This window comes from Homarus americanus, unplaced genomic scaffold (genome assembly GCF_018991925.1).
Source record: "Homarus americanus isolate GMGI-L3 unplaced genomic scaffold, GMGI_Hamer_2.0 scaffold37032, whole genome shotgun sequence".
Taxonomy (NCBI): domain Eukaryota; kingdom Metazoa; phylum Arthropoda; class Malacostraca; order Decapoda; family Nephropidae; genus Homarus; species Homarus americanus.
In genome coordinates, this window is record NW_024731852.1 from 5,721,246 (window position 1) to 5,746,641 (window position 25,396).

Consider the following 25,396-nt stretch of genomic DNA (forward strand, 5'->3'; position numbering starts at 1 on the left):
TTTGGCGACCTGCTACTTTAAAAATGGTTGCAGTGCAACTCAGAACAGATTTCAATGACCGGTCAGCAGACTACCACATGTGCACCATTAGTGGCTCTCACAGATGATCAACCTAAGTCCACCGTCACATTGGTGATAAGAGTCCATTGTCTTGGTCCATTGTTTCACGATATTTGTTGCAGATGTGTGATACATGATGTCCCAGATACACCAAGGAAACAAGTCTAATGGAGTGTGTCCCACCTCTGGAATAATATACTACTTAAAACTATAGACGAGGATGACAAACTATTACAGTTGGGCTACAAGATGGTACAAACACATCTTGTATGTTAGTTTTTCTTTTATTCACATTCAAAATAGTTAAGAATCTAGGGACACCGAGTACAGTATAACAATTAAATAAACAAACACACTAGTCTATGGTTACAGTTATCGGTTGATCACTCAATTTCTTATTTACCTCATGACCCAGCTGATGGTGAAGAGGTCGAGAGGACTCCAGGAACTCTGACACAAACGTAACATCATCAACAACATCCCTGGAGGAGGAACTCTCATACCATCCTGGTGAGGGATGCCAGTCTGTGGACCACTCTCGGGTGATGTTGGCAAGGATGCTGCTACAGTTGAAACTAACGGCCTGAAACACTGCTGGTCAGACATCTTCATTCATTTCCTGTATCTTGGCATATTTTGGCGATCCACCGAACAAGGCTCACGATCTAAGACGAGGTCGGAGCAAGTGCCATGGGAGGAGACATCCTTAGGCTGCAACGTGTGTTGCTGGTCCGATGTTTCCTCGTCTCTCAGACCATCTTTGTGATGTGTGGGTAAAAATGAATGCAAGATTGGTCGTGTTTGTGGTGTAGGGGAAAGTGATCGTCTCTGACGAGGTTTTCCACTGGGAGAAGAAAGCCGCTGGCGCATGACAACAGGAGACATGGAATGAGATCGCCTGTCATCTCGACAATTATGCTGGCGTTCAGTCGAGATACGTTGTTGAGATGTGCAGGAACATTTCCCTCCAGATACCTTCAGACTTCCTAAAGGAGTTTTGATTGACAATATAAATGAAGGTTTAATTTTTGAGGTAAAGATCTTTTTTCTATACTTTTTCGAGATGACACTTGACTGTAATTCACTGTTGTCCTTACCAGTCGTCTTCGATGCATTGACTGAACGTTTGTTCTTCTTTCCACGGTCCTCATCGGTTCGGCTGGAACGTCCTCTCTGATTTCTGGGAGGTGAGAAGCTGCAGGCTTGCTGCTTGAGTGAACCCTCGAATACCTCCCCAGAATAATAGTTTACAGTGTTGTCAGGGTTCTTGTTATAGCAGTTACACAATGGTGTGGACCAGACAGAATCACCTTCACTTACAATGTCAAGGGGGTGTATAGGATTTGAGCTTCCAGTTTTAACTTCAGGATTTTTGTAAGAATTTTCTCTACAACCGTCCTCAGCCTCATGCTGTTGGCAAATCGCATCCCTCCTTTGAGGTGTTTTTTTTGGTGGTAGTGTTTTCTCAGTTAGCTGTGTGTCCTTTCCTTCTGATTGAACTTTAATGTTGTCTTGAATGCTATTGACAAAAACGAAATTATTTTCATATGAACTTCCAGTTAAGCTCTTTGGTAGTGTTCCACTTGTTTGTTTCTTTGCTTTAATCTGCTGATAAATTTGATTGTTAGTTTCATTATCAATATAATTTTTAATTTCTTCATATACATGTTCCTGCTTTGCTTCCGAGTCTTGCATCCCTATGATTCCTTCACTAACACAAGACGCCTGCAGATAACCTGTATCAGTGATGGTCACCCTCGATACATTATCAGGGAGAGACTTTTCTCGAGTGGTTCTTTGTTTCGGTCCCTTTTTGGCCTTCAGTTTCTCCTTGTGTGTTGTTCTTGGCTGGTTTTCTTTGCATGTCTGAACATGAGTCTCTTGCCCATCAGGTTCCCCACAAGGATCCTCAAAGCCGTTGGTATCTTGATAATGTCTACCTGTTGCAACCAGCCAGGAGCTACTCTCTCCCTTCCTCTGTCCTTTAATATTCGGTGGCAGTCTTTCCTGCTGGTCTTCCAGGACAACTTTCTCAAAAGTAACAGCTGACACTTCCACTGCAGAAGTTGCACAGGTGAGAAAATTGGGCAGGCCTTGGAATAACTTGCCAGATCTAGCAGGGTCACTGGATGACGTCCTGTCAGACATGGCAGGTCCCGTCAGAATGGGAAGGATGTCGGAGGCAAGCTTCCTCTCTGGCGGTGGTTCCAGTGCACCATGCTTCTGCCTCCGCCCTGGAAGATTAACATAGGTTAGCATAAACAAGTCGGTGAAATGTCATTAAAAAATCTGAACACATAGTCTGGGAACTACAAACTTAGAGCGACTTATGAAAATATTTGAAGGAGGAATGTCATCTCTGGAATTACCCCCTGAAGGCCAAACAGTACATAGAAATGTGTGGAACAGGTCTTTAAAACTAATCAAAAGTGATAAGTATATAAACCAGTATAAATATTAAAATCTAAGAGGAATGAAGAGTAGGGGCAAATGTATAAACAATGTCTGCCCTGATAAACTCGAATAGAAACTATTATACTGTACAACCTGAAAGTGTAGCTTCATCTGAACCTTTCTTGTTTGATGGGCCTGTGTTAGTGACAGTTTGAGTGTAACTTGCCCCGTTGGTATTTTGAGGGATACTGGTGCCTCTTAGTGTTATTGTTAAGGCCTCCCTACCATTTTTGGAGGAGACCTACAGTGGCGAGAGTATGATCCTTCAGGGGTTTTGTGACAATGTTGCTGTTCTGCCCTGTAGTTTATAATTGAGAACTAAAGTGATTTCCCAATACTGCATGTCACTATCGGCGTGAGACATTCTCTGCCTCTAGAAGGAGTAACTTTTTTGATGGGGAATGACATTACTGGCAGTAGAATTGTCCCAGACCTGATTGTAACAGACTCCTAGTAAAAATAATACTGCCGAGTTAGTGAACGAGTTCCCAGGGCTATTTCCTTCAAGCGCTATAACTCGTAGTATGTCTGCCACAGTTCAGAGTGATAGCCCTGTAAGTTCATACCAGACTGAAGATAATGTAGATGATTTTTGTCTTGGCAATGTTTTCGCTGAGAATTCAGATTTCCAAATAGTATCAGGTAGTGATAACAATAATGAAGAGCACAGAAAGGATTCAGAGACATACGAGGCTGGAAAAGTTCTTGTTCCAAGGGATACATTAACTCAGGCACATCAGGGTGACCCAAACTTAGTATGTTCTCTAGACCAGTTGATGAGTTTGAATCTAATGTAAGTCCTGTTTGTTATTATCTAAAATCTGGGGTACTTGTGTGTAGATTCAGATCGGATGATGCTCCTGTAGATGAAGATTGGGACGAGATCCAACAGAGAGTGATACCAGCTTGCTACAGACACAACATCTTAAATCTGGCACGTGGTTAATTAGATGGTCATTTGGGGGTGGAGAAGATCTACCATAAAATAATAAAGAACTTCTTCTGGCCAGGTCTGCATAAAGTTGTTGCAAGTTATTGCAGGACATGTCACACTTGTTAAATAAGATCATTAACCAACACCATTAAAACCAATTCCCGCTGTTAACGACCATTTAATAAAGTGATTACTGACTGTGTTGGATCCTTACCTAGGACCAGGAGTGGAAATCAGTACTTGCTAACTATCATGTGTTGCTACCCGTTATCCAGATACCATACCTCTTAGACGGATAACTGTAAAAGTTGTGATTACATCTTTGGTAAAGTTTTTACTCAAATGGAATTCTTAAAGATGTGCAATCAGATCAAGGTAGTAAATTTTCATCAGGATTGTTTCAGCAAGTAATGCAACAGTTAGGGATCAAACAGTATGTGGTTACGGCATACCACCCAGCATCTCAGGGAGCACTAAAACGTTTTCACCAAACTCTGAAATGTATGTTAACAAAATAGTGTACTGAGCAGGATGGTGATTGGGATGAAGGTATTCCCTATGTGTTGTCAGAAGTAGCTGTAATGAGTCGCTAGGATTTTCCCAAGAGTCCTCATAAGGTTAAGTTTTGTGGTCCCTACTGTGTGAAGAAGGCAAGTGAGGTGAACTATGTGACAAACTCCAGGAAGGAAAAAGAAGGAGAGATTAGTTCATGTTAACCCGTTAAGCCACAATACACAAGAGATGGTAATCCTGTATGCACATTAGTCCTGCCTGATGCCACATCAGATGTAAGAGAGCTTCAGGATTTCTCCCTTGACACTGGAGTGTCCTGGACAAACTAAAAAAAATTATGTGACATAACCACTAAGCTATCCCACCTCCCGCAACAAATGAAGTATGTATGTCGTTTACTTGAGGAGTTCTTGCAGCTCTTCGATAACGTACAGCATCTCTGTACACTGGTGGAACACGGCGTGGTGCTGACAAACGACGCTCAACCCATTAAACAAACACCCTACCGAGTTAACTCAAGAAAACGTACGTGTCTTCAAAAGAAGGTGCGGTTCCTGTTGCAGAGTGGTTTAGTGGAACCCAGTAAGAATGAGTGGGACTCCCCGTGTATATTGGTACTGAAACCTGATGATAGTTTACGGTTGTATACCGATTTTCTCAAGGCAAATGGCATTATCAAAACTGGTTGCTTCCCTTTACCAAGTAAATAATAAACAATTTGGAAGTTCGAAGTATGTAACCAAGTTGGATTTGTTAAAGGGCTCTTATCAAATTCCCTTAAGTGAAAGAGCTAAAGAAATTTCAGCCTTCGTAACCCCAAATAGGCTTTAGCAATATAATGTTACATTATTTGGTAGGAAAAATGCCCTTGCCACCTCTCAGCGCTTCACTACAGGGCTGGAAGTACTTGATGCATATCTGGATGATTTAGTAGTACATAATGACACTTAGGACTAACACATTTCCAGACTGCGAACACTTTTCTGTAAACTGGTCACGGCAAGACTGACAGTAAATCTAATGAGAGAAAAGTTAAGCCACGCAAGGTTCACTTACTTGGGGCATGTGATTGGACAGGGACAAGTTTCCCTGGTAGCAGCTGAAGTGAAAGCAATACAAAGTTTTCCCTTCCCAACTAATCAAAAGGCAGTCATGAGGTCATGACAGGTTTTTACAGATAATTGTGTCCTAATTTTTCGGCATTGCCGCTAGCCTAACAGACCTGGTTAGTCCCAAGAAGCCTCTCCATTGGTCACCTGACAATCAGGCTGCCTTCGATTGCATCCGCAGTCTCCGGTCTTCTACCCCAGTAATACAATCTTCTGACTTCAGTAAACCTTTCAACATCCAAGTGGACGTCAGTTACATGGGAGCAGGAGCTGTTCTTCTACAGCGCCATAGAAAAAGAAGCACTTGCATTTATCCTGGCACTGGAAAAATTCAATGTACAGTACAGTATATACATCATACTTGAGCCAATCAGTGACATTTAGTGACCACAATCTCCTTCAATTTGTGAATAGAATGACAAACAAAAATCAAAGATTGACGAGATGGGCCTTTTCACTTCAGCCATACAGTTTAGTAATTTAGCAACTAAAGGGGAAAGAAAATTTGGTTGCAGATACTTTATCCCAAGTAGGCACCTGAGATGCTTCTGGATTCCCTAAAAACATTTTCGTTTCCCTCATATGCTATCTTTTAGGTACAAGGTGTTACAACACTTAATACAGGAATTGAATTTCATTTGTATATTTTATTTGTATTTTGTTGTTTTACAGAATCCTGTAATTTTATGTGTATCTTTTGTGTATGATAAATTTTCCCAGTGATATTTATTTACTGAAAACATGTATTCATCTTTCTATGTGAACTAACTATCCACAATGTTTTCTAGTCAATTTTGCCATCTAGTAGTCTCGGAGATCTTCGTAATAAGCCCCTACCCCAGTGCCGGGCGGAAGACAGGTCTTACCTTCTCTCTCTGGTGCTGGGGGAGGAGTGATTGGGTAGCATAGGAGGGATAGTCCTCTCCATGGAGTAAGATGGCTTTTTACACAAGCTTTGAGTTTTATCTAATAACGTTTAAATGTCTTTTTTTAATGAAAGTTTATTTTTAATTTTTTTTACCTTGCATTATATGACTTTAGTGTTCTTGGCCTTTGTTTTATTCCGGCGACAAATAACCTAAGCTGTTGCGTTGCCAGGGATGTAATTGCCACAGTCAATTAGACATCTAGTGGAAAAACGTGTGAAGAGGACTGCCAAGCATCACCACACTGGGCCATCGTACTGACAATATTGGACGAATGAAAGCTTTAGTTTTTAATGCTTCGCTCATTCATTCAAGGTTTGGTGTTCGGTTAACCACCCAGTAAAAGTTTGAAGACAGTATGGTTGCCGGCTGTGGGTCTCACCTCCTCTTCCATAGTGATGTGTGTATTGTTATTTATACTGTGTGAACTGTTTTCACTTATATTGCAGTATTTCTATTCCATTAGGTTAAGTAGTGTATAATGTAATTGATTTAATTTTAGGCTTAATAGCTTTATGTTGCGTTGATGGGTAAATTTTCATATTGAGCAAACCTTCTATATAGTTATTATTTTTGTTTCTAGAATGCTCTAAATTTAACTTAATTCTGAAAAGATATTTTACTCATTGGGTTAGTTTCACCCATATTTGAGATTGATTAGTTTGTGAAAATGTTTCATGGTAAGTAAGTATTTTATTCGTGAACCCAATGAAAGTAAGGGTAAATGTAACACTTCCTGCCTCTGTCATCACCAAACTTAGGTACTCCAGTACACGTTTTCAATACATAAATAACAGTAGGAAAACTGATCATACACAAAAGACACACAGATTCTCCAAAAGACCAAAATACAATTAAAGAGAATATACATATGAGATTCAATTACCAAGTGTCGTATCAGAAGGACGATACACTACTTACTGGGGAGGACACCCTTGAGGACCCTGGGTAGTGGGGGAGGAAGGTCATCACGGAAGTACTGTGAGAACCTTGATTCAAACTCTCCTGTCATGATCACCACCACCACACTGTCGATAAAATTATTTCATTATTAAAGTACAACAAATACAAAGAAAATAATATAATTTAAATTTGAACATCATGAAAGTAACCATATACCAATATATATACCAATATATATATATATATATATATATATATATATATATATATATATATATATATATATATATATATATATATATATATATATATATGTATATATATATATACACACACACAAGGGACATGTAATGGAAAACAATGACATATTGAGACCCACAGCCTAAATCAACCTAAGCCCTAACATCAGCATTAACATGCACTTGGACAGTACACAAAGTATACACCACATATCTCTACAATAATATCCTGAGTTCAGACCAACTGAACTACAACCTCACACCAGCCAGACATGTCTGCTTCTGCTCCGGTCTCCAACGGCCGAGTTGGTGACCAGTGCCCATGAACAAAGTTATCTAGAATATAACCCTACTTATTGAACAAGCAGGGTAATTAACTGTTCAGAGGTAATTACCTCTAAATCAAAATATATGCGGTGCTACAAAGCACTTCCCCCTTCAAGATAAAACACTTGTTCTATTTTCAGTTTGCTACACGAGATGGAGCATCTGCTATGATTCTCTTTTCCTTTAATATGTCTGATCTCAATATTATATGGCTGCAGAGTTAAACACCATCTATTAAGTTCTGATTCTTATTTTTCATACGAGTCACGAACTGGAATGAATTATGGTCACTGTAAACTACAATTTTCTGATTGGTGCTGCCAAGGTATAAGTTAATCTTTTCCAATGTCATAAGCAGAGCTACAGCTTCTTTCTCTATATTAAGGTAATTGCGTTGATGAGGTTTATTTAATCTTTGCAGACATATAGCATATTGGATGTAAAACTTCACTATCATCTGCCTGTACTAATATTGCACCAGCCCCAACATCACTGGCATCAACTTGTAAAATGAAAGGACACTGAAAATTCGGAGCACGAAGAACCGGTGCTGATACCAGTAGGGAACGGATCTTGTCAAAGGCAGTCTGACACGCAGTAGACCACACAAAGTTTTTCTTTGGGCTGACAAGATCAGTCAAAGGGCGGCTACTTGAGAAAAGTTCGGGCAGAAACGTCGGTAATAGCCTGCCATGCCCAAGAAACGTTGCACTGCCCTGCGATTTGTGGGAACAGGAAGGTTATTAATGGCCTCCACTTTGGCCATGACGGGATTTACTTTTCCTCCGACTACTTCATGTCCAAGGAAGATTATTCGGGCGTGCCCAAAATCACTTTTAACCAGGTTTACAGTCACTTTGGCATCAGACAAACGTTGAAACAGAGCCTGTAATGAAGACAGATGCTCACTCCACGACGACGAGTAGATCACCTATTCATCCAGATAAGCACGCACTCCCTCCAAGCCAGTGGCAACGGCGGACCTGGGCGACTTGTGGTGGAATGGTCAGCATTCTCGCCTCGCAAGAGAGGGGACCCGAGTTCGACCCCCGGGCAGGGTGAAACTATGGGCAAGTTTCTTTACGCCATTTGCCTCTGTCTCCCCAGCAGTAATTGGGAACCTGTATGTTAATCGATTTGCGGATCGTATTCCTGGGTAATGGTTAGCCAGTGCAGTGGGCGAGTTGTTCGGTCTCCTCGGACTATTCCTTGACAATGGGTTATGTAGCTCGTTAACTTAAGGTGTGGTTGTTGTGTTGGTGACAGCTTCTACACCTTAAACAAATTCACGCCAAGGAGGCCCTTGGGCCGGCCATCCTCGATTTCGAGGGGCTTCCATTATTTATATTTAATGGCAGACACCAGCCTCTGGAAATTAGCTGGGGCATTTTTGCATACCAAAAGGCATAACAGTATATTGATACAAGTCTTCTGGAGTGACATAAGCAGAGGCCTTCTTGTCATTTTCTGAAAGACGCACTTGGTAGTACCCTTTTAAAAGGTCAAGCTTGGTGACATGACTGTCATCACCAACAGCATAAATAATGTCGTTGATTCCGGGTAGAGGGAAGGAGTCGGCCCGTGTGAGTGCGTTAACTTGCTTGTAGTCAGTGCACAGGCGTGAACTCCCATCTGGCTTGGGTACGAGTACACACGGCGAGGCCCACTCACTGTTGCTCAGCTCTGCCAAACCATGTTGTAACAGAACTGGATTTCTCCCTCAGGATCTTCAGTTTGCTGGGATAAACACGATAAGGAGCCTGCTTCACCGGACGTGCGTCTTCTATCAGCTCTACACCATGAATGACTATTGGACTGGGCTGAGGCACATATGCAAATATAACTTCAAACTCTTGCAGGAGACACTGGATACCAACCAGATGTTTCTGTGGTAAATGAGAGGTATTAGTACATAGATCACTTAATATATCAGAGTTCTTTAATTTGATTTCCTTAACTCCCATTATAAAATCTTCACCAGTCGCACACACATTACCTCATTCTGTTTCCTTGGCACCGCCAAATTTACTATCTAACCTTTCCTGGAGTGATACTCTTTCAACAAATTTACATGCGCCAATCTCTTTCCTTTCTCCTTCCAGGAGTAGTTATTACACAATTTAAATCACCTTCTTTACTAAGAAGGCGAAAGGGCCCTTGGTACAGTCTCGTTCAAGATTCTTCGAACACTGCTGGAGACGGCTGGCAACACAAGGCCGTTTGTTTACTATAGTGTGTAGTAAAAATTATGAATGAATGTAAAATTTGATCGATGGTTGGTTACTTAGTCCCCCGTTGCTTAATTAATGGTTGGGCTTTGTTGTTTCGTATTATATTATACTACGTACTATAGTAAACAAACGGTCTTGAGTTGCCAGCTGTCTCCAGAGGTGTTCGAAGAATCTTGAACGAGACTGTACCTAGCTTGGAGTGGGAACACTTTATCTCCTGGCTGGAACTGTCTATCCACAGTGTCTTTATCATATCTTTTTTTTTTTATTTCCTTCTGAGCCTCGAACAAATTAATTTTTGCTAGCTCTTGTGCCTTTCATAACCTACTTTTCATCTTTAATACATAATCACTAAGGGTCACAGAGTCATCTACATCAAGCCAACTTTTTGTAATAGTTTCAAAGGACCTCTTATATCTCTACCAAATAATAATTCATAAGGAGAATATCCTAAAATTGCTTGTTTTGTCCTCCTAATAGCGTATGAAACATAGGGTATTCCATCATCCCAATCATTTGTGGTCTCCAAACAGAATTTTGAAAGCATGCTCTTGAGCGTTTGGTGAAAGCGCTCGAGAGCACCTTGACTTTCAGGATGGTATGCAGATGCTAAATATTGAGTGATACCTAGAGTGGTCATTACTTGTTGAAATATCCCAGAAGTAGAAATTTGTTCCTTGATCAGACTGGACAACACTGGGAAGACCGAACTGGGTAAAAAAGCTAACCAATGCAGGTATTATTGATTTGGAAGTAATACGACGCAAGGGAATTACCGATACCTAGTAGTGACACATAATAGTAACGAGAAACTGATTCCCATTTTTTGTCTTAGGGAGGGAACCAACACAGTCTATGATTACTTTGGAGAAAGGTTCACCCACCACAGGAATTGGCTTTAGTGCTGCAGGTTTGATTATTTGATTTGGCTTACCTGCCATTTGGCAATTAATACAAGACCGACAATATTGTGCTACATCAGCTAATTAAAGTATCTAAGGATCTTGTCAAGTCTTTTTAACTTCAAGGTGTCCTCCTACCAAGTCATGAGCCAAACTTAAAACATTACCTCTGTAGAAGGATGGCACCAAGATCTGATGAACTTCTCTCCAAGTGTCACTGGATGGAACTTCTGGTGGTCGAAACTTACACATGAGTACGCCGGATTTGATATACCGTAATCGTACACGGGGCTCTCTTTACTCTCCAACAGCTCTGATATACAGAGAAATTAGCTCAGGATCAGCCTTCTGCGCATCAATTAACATATCACGTGTGACAGGAAGATTACTAAGCTCCATTGCGTCTACTGATCAACGGGTACAGCAATACTATCAGAATGGCTGTGCCCACACTCTTAAGCTCTTCAGAAAATAAGTCAGCAAGTTCAAGATCTATCTCAGAATTTACGTCATATTCCACAATAGTTGACAACTCTCCTCTAGCCTTTGAAATATGACTACGAGTCACTGCACAGGATGGGTAAAGATCAGGGTACACTGCCTCTACATCAGCAGTTGGACTATTACTCAACGGTTTGAATGTAACAACGGGATCAGGCACAATAAGTTTACCAGCTATATCATTCCCCAACAAGAATGAAACGCCATCCACAGGCAAGGAATCCTGCACCCCCACAGTCATTGGCTGGAAACAAAATCAGGTTTCAGAAATAGTCGGCACAACGGAATAGTGATGAATCCGCCAATTCCTTGCAGAATAACACTCTCGCCAGTCAAAGTTTCTTCCAAAAAAGGTACAGAACCTTTAACAACCATACTGTGAGAAGCTCCTGAATCTCAACAGGTACCGTTGTACTATCTTCTGGCACTGACAAAAAGCCACTGAACCTAAACGGCTGGAATGACAACTGGGGGTCCCTACACCCTGGTTCTCCAAGAGAATTCGACGGGTTAACAGTATCCACCTGGGCACAAGCTAAATCAATATTTGCTTGTTCACTACCTCTATTCTACTGGTTGTGCGGTCTCTTATGACACCCTACAATCAGATGGCCAGGCTTCTTACAGTAGTAACACATTACAGACTCACTGAAATAAGTCTTACTATTATAGTCATGTAAGCTACTAAATGTTGCTCCAGAACTAATCACGGATTGGCAGTTGCTTGCAGAAATGCCATGACTCCCTTACAATTGCTTATCATCCTGAACTTGAAAAACAGACGAGACTGGCTTGGCTGGGACTGGACTTTTCTTTCAAATATTATGAATTAGATGATAATTTTCAACAAGAGTAGCTGCTCTATCAAGAGTGGTCACTTCTTTCTCACAAAGATACATACGGACATCAGGATGTACACCACTTAGGTACTGTTCAAGGCCGATAAACTCACTTAATTCGTCAAAATCACTAACTCTACTGGAAGAATGCCAACTATATTTAAGCTTAGTAATCAAGTGGGCATATTCAATATACGTATGGCTGGGCTCTTTCTTAGCATTTTTAAATAAAATTCTATAATACTCAGCAGTTACTTGATAACATTTCAGGATTGCCTCCTTAACTTCGTTATAGTTTGATTATTGTATGGAAGACAAAGACAAATAAGTAGAACGACCTTTACCCATTAAGACTGTTTGTGTTAGTAATGACCAATATTCTCTGGGCCAATTTACATAATTTTCAACATTCTCAAATTGTAGGAAGAATTCTTCTGGATCGGTTTCTTGAAAATGATATACAAGTTTCACATGCTGTGTAATAAAAAAAAATCCCTTATAATTCTTCTATCCTCCTCCTCGGTACTCAAATTAAGCTGAGCTTTCTTTTCAAGCAATGTTAACTGATATTCTCTTTCTCATTATCTTTTCCCTTTCTAACTCCCGTTCCATTTACTCACAGCAAGATTCTTAGACTCATCCTCTAACTCACACAATGATAAAGCGGACTCGTAAAGTAACCCCCCCCCCCCCAAAAAAAAAAAAATGAAAACTAAACTCCTGGAACAGCCTTATTTTCTGTTATGCCATTGTAGTATTTGTTCCAGGAAAACTCGGGCTACGTTTATCAGTTTATTGGTGTTGCTAGGAGAACTGTGCTCTAGCACGGAGAAAGAATGAGTGGCCGTTCCGATTATTTATTTCTTTTTTTTTGTAGGAATATTACCGACGCGGACCTTAAGCTAAAATGCTGGTCCACCCACTGCTAGGATAAAACACCAGCATCTTTTTAGTTAACTGTACATCTCCCCCACTAGCGTTGGGGTGGATACTCGGTAAGAAACTGTAGGGTTTCTTGAGTGGTTCGTGGTTAGCATTTTGGCAACCTTCTCTGCTGTGATAGGGGGTTGTATGTTTCTCCTAGCTAATTGTGTTCCAGGGCACTCTTTGAGGTACAGACTAGTCTGTACTCACCCCTGAAGATGTGAATTACACGAAAGCGCTTGGGAACTTCGTGTTTTCTTCCTTCCTCGTGGTTATCAGCATATACCTAGATCACGTGCACCTACAGTGATTTACTTGCATATATATATATATATATATATATATATATATATATATATATATATATATATATATATATATATATATATTATATATATATATATATACATCCTCTACGTCCACTATAGTGACCCCGGGTGACGTTCCTCCAAGTCCACTACTGTATAGTGACCCCGGGTGACGTCCCACTACGTCCACTATAGTGACCCAGGCGACGTCCCTCTTCGTCCACTTTAGTGACCCCGGATGACGTCCCTCTATATCCTTAACTTTCGCGGCATAGTTAGAATGTCTAGGCGGGACAAAGTACTTTGTATAAGACATTTATTTAGTTGGCAATTCAACTTGTGAAGAATCATCGTCTCAAGTCTAGTGGTCTAGTGACTCGCCTCACTAATCCACGCCCGTGTGAAGACGTTTGCTGGACAGTAGTGCTAGTCATCAATAGTTGTTCGCTTTGATTGGCATTAATATAGTATCGGTGACAAAGATAGTGATTAGGAAGATTGATTGTGGTAATTAAATCCATGGCGATGCAACAGCTAGGTCATATGCTGCCGAATTAAAATAAAGCTTAGCCGGCTAAAATCAAATAATGCAAGGTTAATTTATATATATATATATATATATATATAGCATAGAACATTCGTAAAACCATTTAATGTTTTCAGATAAAACTCAAAGTCTGTGTAGAAGGTCAGCTTCCTCCACAGAGGAAAGGACGCCACGTCCCCTCCCATGCTATCCACCCCCCTCTAACAGCAAAGAGTGACAGTATGACCCCCCCCTCCTCCCGCAGCACTTGGAGAGATGCTTACGACAAAGTTCTCCGAGACTGGGGCATTCCACCAGGAGGTGCTGAACAGTAAATGGGACCAGGCAGTCATCACAATAGGGAAGGGGCGCCCTCTCCATTAATAAACCATGAATCAGCCTCGTGTGGCAAATACGTAAGCGGGCCAAAGCAGTCTCTCAGCGGTGCAACAGTCCCCGATATCCCAAGACGCCCAAAGCAGGGTGGATGTCGGGGAGCTTGTTTGCTCCGACAGCATCCCACCTGCGTGACCAACTCGAGCAGATGGCAGCTCTTATTACTGACCATGTCAGAAGCAGGTAGAGAAGAATGATGTGCCACAGGACGAGAAGCAGCCACTTTCGCCACACCATCATGGGCCGAAACTCAGCAAAATCTGACGTTCCGGCCCTTTCATTTAATGAGAAAGGGCTACTCTAAAATATCTATAACCACAAAGGATTGGGCGATGAGACACTAGCTAAGGCCTGGAGAGCATTGAGATAATCGCTAAAAATTGTAAAATCATTATGAGGTTGGGCAAAAATATTCTTGAGAGCAAGTAAAATCCCTGAAACTCTGCAGCAAAATTAGACGCCATAACGGGAAGAGTACCGTCTCAACAGGAGTCGGGAAAGACTACCCGAAAATTCATCCCAGCATCCGACTTAAGAGCCATCGAAGAATAAAAATTAGAACCAGGGTATGATTTGAAGATAAAGAAGACTAACAACCTCGGTTAACCTGAAGCCAAAAGGTCGTGCGTCGAGGCTTGGATGTGGAGTGTAGTGGGAGACATTGTCTAGTCAACTACACAAGTGTTAGTTACAGACTACGGAAGGAGGTAAAGACAAAACCAACACCAGACCTGGAGATACTGGCGTCGAAAATCAAAGATTGGACTCATCAGCATCAACTAGCAGACTTGGATTGGCGAGGACCTGAAGACACCAGTATCCAGGCACATCCCATCAAGAAGAATAGTGTTCAATGTATTGAGGTCTAGCCTCATTGGCTGAGGTGTACACCTCACAATAATCCAGTTTGGGTCTAACTAGCATGTGAAAGGTGGCTGAGCTCCTCGGTCAGCACCCCACAACGTGTGCCCCAAGACTCTCAATAACTTGAGAGCACACTGACAAGACTCTTTAAGGTAACAAATATGTGGCTACAACATAAGCCGATTGTCGAATGTAATGCCCAGGAATCGGGTCTCTGTGACACACCGCACACGATTACCATAGAGTTGTAGATCGGGATGTGGTTGAACACCTCGGAGGCAGCAGAAATACATGGCAACGGTCTGAAGAACATAAGAAAATAAAGAGTCTGCAATAGGCCGGTCGGTCTGTGCATGGCAGCTCCTGTCGAGAGTTACAGCAACTCCCTATCGTCCTTGAATCTATCTAGCCTACTTTTAACATTTTCCAGCGTCCCAGCACTTACTACAAAGTTGCTAAGCTTGTTCCACTCGTCCACCACCCTATTTGTGAACCAGTTTCTCCCTATCTCCCTCCTAAACCTAAACTTATCCAACCTAAATCCGTTGCTACGAGTCCTATCCTACGCGGATATTATAAGAACTTTATCTATTTCTCCTTTATCGATTCCCTTCACCCGCTTAAATAATTCTATCATATCTCCCCGCACTCTTTGCCTTCCTAGGAAATGCAAGTTTAGTTTCTTTAATCTATCTTGATAGGGAAGGTTTCCAAGTCCCGGAATCATTTTCGTTATTCTTCGCTGCAACGACTCCAGTGAATTGATATCCATTCTATAATAAAGGAGCCAGAACATAACAGAATAATCGAGGTGGCCTGACTAGCGCAAGATATAATTGCAATATGACCTCCACACTCTTATTACTTACACTTCTAGATATAAAACCTAATACTCTGTTTGCCTTATTTCGAACATTAACGCACTGTTTTAAAGGCCGAAGGTCCGGACTTACGAGTACCCCCAGGTCTCTTTCACAAGTAGACTTCTCTAGGTTGATGTTGTTAAGGCTGTATACATTGACAATATTTGTTCTTCCAATATTAAGTATGCAGCACTTGCTGGTGTTGAATTTCATTTGCCATTTTACTGACCACTCCTGCAGTTTATTTAAATCCTCCTGTAGTGCATTTGCATCCTGCCCCGAATTCATCTGCCGCCCTATTTTGGTGCCATCCGCAAATTTGCTTATGTCACTGTTGATCCCAGTATCTAGATCGTTTAAGATCTTCAAGGTAAAAAATCTGAAACAATGCTCTGTGGTCCAACGAGAAACCTTGTCTAGTACATTTTGCATGTGGCGTTCAACCACTGACGTGCGGGACGCTGCATGCGAAATGACCAAGTCGTCTACTTACAATGAGACTGATGCACCACCTGGAACCAATGCTGCTACTCCATTTATTGCGATGGCAAATAGGGTCACACTCAAGATAGTGCCCCGAGGGACCCCGTCCTCCTGAATATGTGGTGCTGACACTTCTGTGGCAACGCGGACCCTAAAAGTGCGACGGCCCCATAACTACCTATTGTTGACATAACTACCTATTATTAATGGTAAATTTCCCCACAAGCCAAAATTTTGAAGCTCCTTAAGGATGCCGTATCTTCAAGCTGTGTCGTATGCTTTCTCTAGGTCGAATAATACGCAGACGAGATGCTAGCGACGAGCAAAGGCCAAACAGACAGAGGACTCACGACGAACAAGAGTATCTGTTGTTGAATGCATCTTCCGGAAGCTAGATTGATATAGTGAAAGAATGTCATTTCTCTCCAGGTAGTAGTAGTATGCTAATCAAGAGTTGACCATCTTTTTAAACAGCTTGCAGATAAAGGAATTCAGAGCTATAGAACGATATTCTAGCGGGAGAAGAACCACTTTTCCAGTCTTCTTGAAACGCAGATAGTAGCCTCCCGCCTTGAGGACACCCTCTTGCCAGATTGTTATATAGACCCTGGAGATGTATCTCTAATGAGTGGGAGGGCGGTACTCATTTCTGTAATTAAGAACATGATGTTTATGTCTCGCTACGTCCCACTCCAAAATCCAGGGCCCGTGACTCATCTACTCTACTCACCTGCGTAAAATCTGAGGATCGAGCTGTCATAGAAGACACCTGCAAATGCTGTGGCAAAAAAATCAGCGACTTCTTGAGGGGGGGCAACGGAGTTACCATCATTATCCTGCTCTTTTCTGCACACGTTGCCATACCTGGGACAAGGGAATTTTTTTCTTTTTTTTCATTTAGAGGGGAGACATAAGAACAACAAAGACCGGTGACGAGCATTCCTTAACGCTCGACGAGCTTGGACTCTGGACCGTTTGTATTCCACATGATATGTTGCCGGTAGTGACCATAAGCTGTGCGCCGTTCGACAACTGCCTGCCTTCACTTCTCCGACCACCAAGGAATAGGTCGGCGAGCGACACGACCAGAGGTCCGAGGAATGTAGTAGTGACCAGGTCATCAGAGAAGATTAGCTAGGTATTCAATCGGTTCATCTACAGAGAGAAATTCTTCAATATCTTTGCTAGTACCTTGAACAAGTCCCAGTCCGCCTTATCTAACCGCCAACGCGGAACTCGTGGTATTGGGAGGACCTCCGAGGAGAAAAGGGGGGGGGGGAAGGGTAGTGGCCACTTCCTCTGAGGTCGTCTGCTACTCGCACTCAAAGTCCAGTAGAGTCTGTTGAGCACAATGAGAGATCCATGGCTGTAATCATGTCGACTTGGACTTTAAATTAAGAATTGTATCACTCCAGAGGGTACTGCCTTCCATTAAAAACACCAAGGCAAACATAAGGAAGTTGACGAATTAATGTAACAAATCCTCCCTGGCAATTGGTGTACTGGGAAGGAGGTAAATGGAGCAGAGGCCATAGGTACGTTGGAGGTGAATCTTGCAAGCTGTCACCTGCAACGGGGAAGTGGTTGATAAGGAACAATAAGGTAAACCACACTTGTCGAAGACAAGGGTGACTGTGCCCCCATGGTTTGTCTGTTCTGGATTTTGAAGAGAGTAAAAAGCCGAATAACCTCTGGAAGGGGAATTATAGGCACCTAACATGGTCTCCTGGAGACAAATACATACAGGGGAGAATTTGCTCAGGAGTAACTGTGTATTAGCCTCTGTCACATTAATATTATATAAACATGGGCTAAGGACATATATTAATTATATTAATTCTATCACCCAGACTATGAGCATACAGCTACATAAGCATTTGTCCTGTCACACCTCCTAGGGTGGATAGCACATAAACATTTGTTCACTCACACCTTCTGGGGTGTACAGCCCATAAATCTACAGACCCGGCCCTCCGTGTGTGAGTACTGTAGTCCTGTTTAGATAAATGTCTGTGTTGAATTATGGATTACTCTCCAACAACCAGACTCAAGAGAGGTCGGTTAGTTTCCCCAGTTCACAGCTAGACACGAGACTAATGTCGTGTCGTGAGACCAGCTCTCCAGGCTGTACCTCTCTCTAATTATATCAGCTAATTACAAGCTAATAGCTAATGCTCATTAGTCTGTCAATACCAATTAGTTGTACAGACATTACTACCCAATATAACTATAAAATCACCACGTGTGTTTACATTAAACCAAGGAACAATGAGTGAAGAGAACAGTACCTGTGTGTCTTGTTTAACTTACAAGCTAAGATAATTACAAGTACAACCCAGGACAGCTGTGACGATTTCAACTATCAACTAATCTACGACTGTATCAAAGGTGACATGCCGTGAGATTACCTGATATCTCACCCAGCTGCATCAAAGGTACCAGCGACTACCCTACACTCATTCAGACAAGTGTTAACAAGCGAGATAGTTCGATATCAAACCACAGCTTAAACAACTGGAGCTCCTCGCAGTTGGCTCGTAAGCCTCGACATTTCTATTGGACGATGGTGGCCAGGATTAGTGGGATCTAAGTAGGGGTGCAGCCTCAAAAGGCGTTTAGACTTGGGCTTAGTTTGGGTTTTGGAACTCGGAGGATGCACTGGGAGTGTACCACAACGTGCGCCTCCTCTAGTCCCCCTGCTGAGGTTGGGAGGGGGGGGCCTCTCTATCCCGCCCCAGGGTTTTAAGATATTTTTGTGGCTTTGTGACCACAGACGACCCATCACAACAAAGTAACAGTACCAAGTAAATAATATCTTGTTTTAGAGAAAATATGCATGAAAATTCTATTTAGAAACAGAGAGCCTGTCCAAGTGTTCCTGCTCAAACTGATCGATGATAGTGCGAGTTTCTTAGGCCTGATCCCATAAGGAGAGCCCGTGAGACGTGACGTCATTAGCATGTGGCGTCCCATAGGCCTCCTTTGTTCAAGGAACAGTCGAGGTCAGTGAACATTGGGTATCGAAGGGAGTAACAATAATTAACAAGTATTGCGATTCATGTGAACCCCCGTTTAACTAGCTAGGAGAATAGGTTAATTGTTTTGAAGTATAATCGCCAATCTTAATAAAAGGTGTTCAATAAAAGAAGAACCGTTAAAGAGAAAAAATTCCCCCTCTTTGTATTGAGTAAATTATTCGTCATACATGTCTTTGGTGTTATGCAGTGATATAGCGAGTCCTGAGTAATAACACAACTTTCACCTGTGTCCCCGAGTCTCATTTATCACAGATTATCCCTATACCCAGCTATTCTTGTCTACTTCCATTCTCCCTCCCTCTCCCTCACTTGCATGACGCAGTTCAGTTCTGGTCACCGTACTACAGAATGGATATAGAATCCCTAGAAAGAATTCAGAGGAGAATGACAAGACTAATCCCGGGCATTAAGAACCTTGAGTACAGTAAAGCATCTTAATTTGCACTCCCCCGAGAGACGTAGAGTGAGGGTCGATATGATAGAGGTGTATAAATGGAATTCAGGGCTAAACGAAGGGACATTACAAAGGTACTCAAACTATCCAACCAGGAGCGAACTCGTAACAATGGTTTTAAATTAGACAAATTTAGATTTAGGCGCGAGTTAGGTAAACATTGGTTTGGAAATAGAGTAGTGGATGAGTGGAATAAGTTACAGAACATTATCATTAACTCGAATACGCTGGATAGCTTCAAACATACGTTGGATGGATATACGAGTGATAGGGGTTTTATGTAAATGGGACTACCCTGTATGGGCCAGGCCCGCTGCATTCCCTCCATTCTTATGTTCTTATGTTCTTATATCGGTTACCAGGCCGAGTGACCACAGGCAAACCCCCACTTCCCCCAACCACAGGTCTGCCTGCTTCTAACTCCCTCCTTCACTTGCCGAAATAAAGAGTAAGAATAAGAAAAGACAATTAGAAAATAAAGAAAGAGTAAAAGTGTGTATATAAATATATATTAGGAAAAAATAAAGAAAGAAATCCACTTCTATTACAACCACAATCACTTATCACAATAACAATCACAATTACTCACCGTCAACATAACCACAATCATTCACCATCACCACAATCACTCGCTATAACACCACAATTACGGTCACCATCACTACAACAACTACAATTACTGTCACTGTCATCACAACCACAATTTCTGCCATCGTCACTAAAATAACCACAATCACTCCCCATCACTAGAACCAGTCACTATCACCACAACCACTTACCATCACCACAATAACTATAATCAGTTACCATCACTATACAACCACATTCACGATCACCATCACAACAACCACAATCCCTGGCGAGTGGGTACAGAGCTCGCCTCCTGATCAGTGTCGGTGATTCGATTCCCTGCCGCTCTTAGTTCACCCAGTTGTATAAGTATACCTGAGTTTACGACTTTAGGAAGTGAAGGCGGTCGAGAGCAGTACTGGCCATGGTATCCACACTGTCCCTAACAAGCTGTCATGCCTATGGGTCCCAATTTCCTTTCACCTGCTAATATACTAGAAACGGGGTTCTTCAATGCATCACGAGATATGGCTTTTCTTACATTATGTTCCGTCCCCTGGTGATTAACTGTTTCTTGGGTTTAATTTTTTAATTATGGCCCATTTCTCTTTCGATATTCCTATTAGTTTAATTTTGGTAGGTTGGGTTAGTTACGTTAGTTTTTGTATCACTGCCGTAATTTTCCGTGGAGAGGTTGGATGTTTATAACACTGCCACCAGTTGCCGTGAACAGTGAATGATTATTTAACCATAAAAAAAAAATAGGTAAATGCTATGTTTTAAGTGTCTTAACCTCACATTTTCTCTGCCAACTTTGTAACGTAATATTGAAAAATGGGAATACCTAAAAAATAAAGCATTTGCACAGGCAACAGTTATCACCAGGTGTCACGAAAAAAAAAACACTTGGAAAAAAAATGACTCGTTGCTGGTTTCAGGAGCCGCGGTTTCACCAAGTGTCACTACGACCATCATTACCAATAGTCACCACCATCATCACAATCACCACCACAGTTACCACCAATATCACCACCATCACCACAATCAACAACAGTCATCACAATCACTTTGTCAATATCATCCCCATAATCACCACTCACTGCCACTGACCATCAGTCATCATCATCACCACCATCAGTCACCACCACCATCATCACTACCAGTCACTACAATAACCACCAGTCACTACAACTATCACCACTTGCTAACCACCATCATCAACACCACAATCACCACTCACCACCACCACAGGCACCACATTCACCACTCACCATCACCACAGGCACCACAATCACCACTTACCACCACCGTCGCCAGCATCCCAGTTAACACCACAAAATACATGCAAACATTATCAGTTTACTCACTTGGTTATTACTCAGTTCACAGGTATTTTACTGCAATTCACAAGAAGATTCAGCAGTGACAGCAGCAGGCCGCATAGATATTCCATCAACCAGGAAAAAGAAGTTAACACAGCAGCGGTTAGTAAAACTGCAAGCTATCACAACAGCTGCCAGTGACAGCCACCAGACGACTGATCAAACCACAGTTCACACTCCACACCGCTGATCAACGCGCCGTAAATGAGAACACTAAACCCCCCCCCCCACCGATCCTCACCCACCACCCGGCCATGCTGGTGCCAATTATGGTACTACCCTCATCATTTCTTCATAATCAGATGTGTCTTGTCGCCCCTATCTTCTATCTCGTCATTTTATTATGATTATATACTTTATACGGTGATACTTACTAGTATGGGGGAAACAATAAATGATGTAAGTGACTGAAACTGTGATAAAGTTTTGTACGAATCTTGGATGAAATTCGATGGATGATGTTTTTGATTAGGTTGCTGCTGTTAAAATGTTATTAGTTATTACCAAGGTCTTCTATAGACTTACTGAGCCTTAACAACTACTGTAAGGTGTCTCCAAAGAAAGTATATAAGAGGAAGCGCGTCCCCATACTTTACTCCGATTGGCCCGCCATCTAGTGGCCAGGCGTCCCTAAAGAAAGAACGATTTTCTTTATCTTCTAATGGTACACTGTGATAGAAAATGAATATTTAGCAAAAAACGCGATATATATGTCTATGACTCAAAATTCTCCTTTAAATTTATTTTTTGTACATTAATTATTATTGTACACAAGAACATAGATCCTGGGGGATGCCTTTCTCTATGATCAAGTTGAGGGATTTCCTATAAAATCATCCCCCTTACTCTACAATTCATGTAATTCTGTTAAGGTCAACCTATTGGTTGGTGATCAAAAACAAAGTCACAAAAAAGTACAATATGACTTTTGTTATAATTACTCCACCTGTATGTTCAAAGGCGCATTTATAGAAGTCTCAAGTCATCCTCATCTATTTTTATTATTATTATTTAATTAACTTATTACACCCTAGTGGGCGACAAGCCTAGTCACAAGACCATGCGGCCAGACATTAATACATTGGTACTCGTGTCTCGCAGGACACGCTATGACTATGATATGGAGTCATTGATGTGAGTTGAGGACAATGGGGTGTTAACACCCACCAAAGCGAGGGTAGGAGGTCTTGACAGTGGGACAGTCAAGGCAACAGTGTTGAAGAGTGTTAGTGTTGGGACAGTTACAGAGTTTACAAGAAGAGAACTGCAGGTCACCCCCACCTCTGACACATGCCAGATAGGTCTGCATCCTAACCTAATGCAAGCTGAGATAACATTATGTCTGCGGACCATAAGTCCACGTCGACGATACTTGTTGTAGTATCTTACATGATTTACTGGGAGAAGGAGAAGCCACATACAGATTCTTGCTCAGGTGGTTTATTCTCTGTTGTGTTACAACGAGCCTAACACATTCTTGATTACACAGGCCCATACACATTCTAACTTCGGTAAGAAGTAACATAATTAGTAATGTGTATATCATCAATAAAGGCAGCATATAAACATACACATATATAACACTATTTCTCCCTTTCAAAAGAGAGCATGGCTGCTACAAATCCAAAATATACAAAACTTACAGAATTACATATGGCAGGGAAGAAGAGAATAGAACACAAGAAATATAACTTCCTATTAACAGTTTTGAGAGGCCTGTTCACAATTCAGGTAATCAGAGGTCTAATTTCATCACAAGTCTTCTGACTCTGTTTGATCTTCTAGGACTATTCCCTCCATCAAGTTTTACAGGGGTTTCACTTTCACTCTGTGCATTATCAGTGACAGACATATCATCACTACAGTCAGTTGACACAGTGAGTGGATGCTGGGAAACATCATCTTTGACCTCATCACCATGATGATCATCTGCAACTGTCTCGAGTTAATCATCATGCGGAAAAAAACCTGACTGATTTTGGATTGCCTTCCCCAAACCGAGAAGAACCAGTAGTTGCAAACAGGGACTTGCTCAGAGAGACAGACTACTCAGTTGAAGTTCTGGTGAATTTTCTTGAAGAAAATGAGCCTCACCTGGTGCCTAATTAAGCAAATGCTTATGAACAGATCTTGCAAGCGATACAAGCGGAGCAGGGAGGTATAATCTTTCTCGATGCGCCTGGCGGGACAGGAAAAACATTCCTGATCAACCTTCTGTTGGCCAAAGTACGTCATCAGGGGAAAATTGCTCTTGCTGTGGCATCCTCAGGCATTGCTGCAACACTACTAGAAGGAGGACGCACTGCACACTCAACTTTTAAACTGCCTCTCATCCTCCCTCACAATGAGAATCCAGTGTGCAACATCAAAAAAGGATCGGCAAAGGCAAAACTCTTAAAAAATGCAGCCTCATAGTCTGGGATGAATGCACTATGTCTCACAAGTTAGCGTTTGAAGCATTGGACAGGACCTTGCAAGACATACGAGAAAATGACCAGCTCATGGGTGGCATTACAATGGTCATTGCTGGAGACTTTCGCCAGACCCTACCTGTCATTCCTCGAAGCACTCCAGCTGATGAATTGAATGCGTGCCTCAAGGCATCATACCTTTGGAGAAGTGTTCAGACACTAACCCTATCCACAAACATGAGAGTACATCTACAAGGAGATCAGGATGCTGGACGGTTTGCAAACCTTCTACTACAGATTGGGAATGGAACTTTCCCTGTTGATTCAGAAGGACAAATAATCATTCCTGAAGGATGTGGAAATGTTGTAAAGTCCTCAACTGAGCTCACTAACATGGTCTACCCAAACATTATCCACCACTATAAGGATCACAAGTGGGTGCGTGAACGCACAATTCTGGCACCAAAGAATGAAACAGAGGCTGAAATCAACATGACTCTACTCAGACAGCTTCCAGGCAGTGAGACCTCATTCAAATCTGTTGATACAGTAATCGACCAGGACCAAGCAGTCCAGTACCCTGCAGAATTCCTTAATTCTTTGGAGCCCGCTGGAATGCCTCCTCACCACCTCACTCTCAAGATTGGAACTCCTATAATGCTCTTAAGAAATCTTGAACCACCAATCCTCTGCAATGGCACAAGACTGGTGGTCAAGAACATGATGCCACATGTACTGGAAGCTACAATACTGACAGGAAAAGCTAAAGGAGAGGACGTGTTTATACCAAGGATACCTCTCATCTCCACTGACCTGCCATTTGAGTTCAAGCGACTTCAGTTCCCGGTTAAAGTGAACTTTGCTATGACCATCTACAAGAGCCAGGGACAGTCCCTAAAGATGGTTGGCCTAAACCTGGTGTTTCCTTGCTTCTCTCATGGACAGTTCTATGTTGGATGCTCCAGAGTGGGAACTGGCAAAAATCTGTACATACTTACTAATGGCAAAACCAAAAATGTGGTCTACCTTAATGCACTACAGTGAGACAATGTGGAGCCTCCCGGAGGGTGGCGTCCTACCGTGGCCTAATATATATATATATATATATATATATATATATATATATATATATATATATATATATATATATATATATATATATATATATATATATATTAGTTCTTGAATCGATAAGTGGCAGGGCTGAAGTAAACACTTTGTTGGTTTTGCTTTATTGTA

General features: G+C 41.8%; 1 protein-coding gene across 1 annotated transcript; it reads right to left on the reverse strand.

The window, feature by feature from the left end:
- Window positions 1-352: 352 nt before the first annotated feature.
- Window positions 353-21,942, reverse strand: LOC121867967. The gene is made up of 3 exons (XM_042368143.1): window positions 21,732-21,942; window positions 6,918-7,024; window positions 353-2,294 (listed from the first exon to the last, which is right to left on the reverse strand). Exons 2-3 carry the CDS (start codon window positions 7,006-7,008, stop codon window positions 673-675), a joined length of 1,713 nt encoding a protein of 570 aa, XP_042224077.1. The 5' UTR covers window positions 7,009-7,024; window positions 21,732-21,942; the 3' UTR covers window positions 353-672.
- Window positions 21,943-25,396: the final 3,454 nt, after the last annotated feature.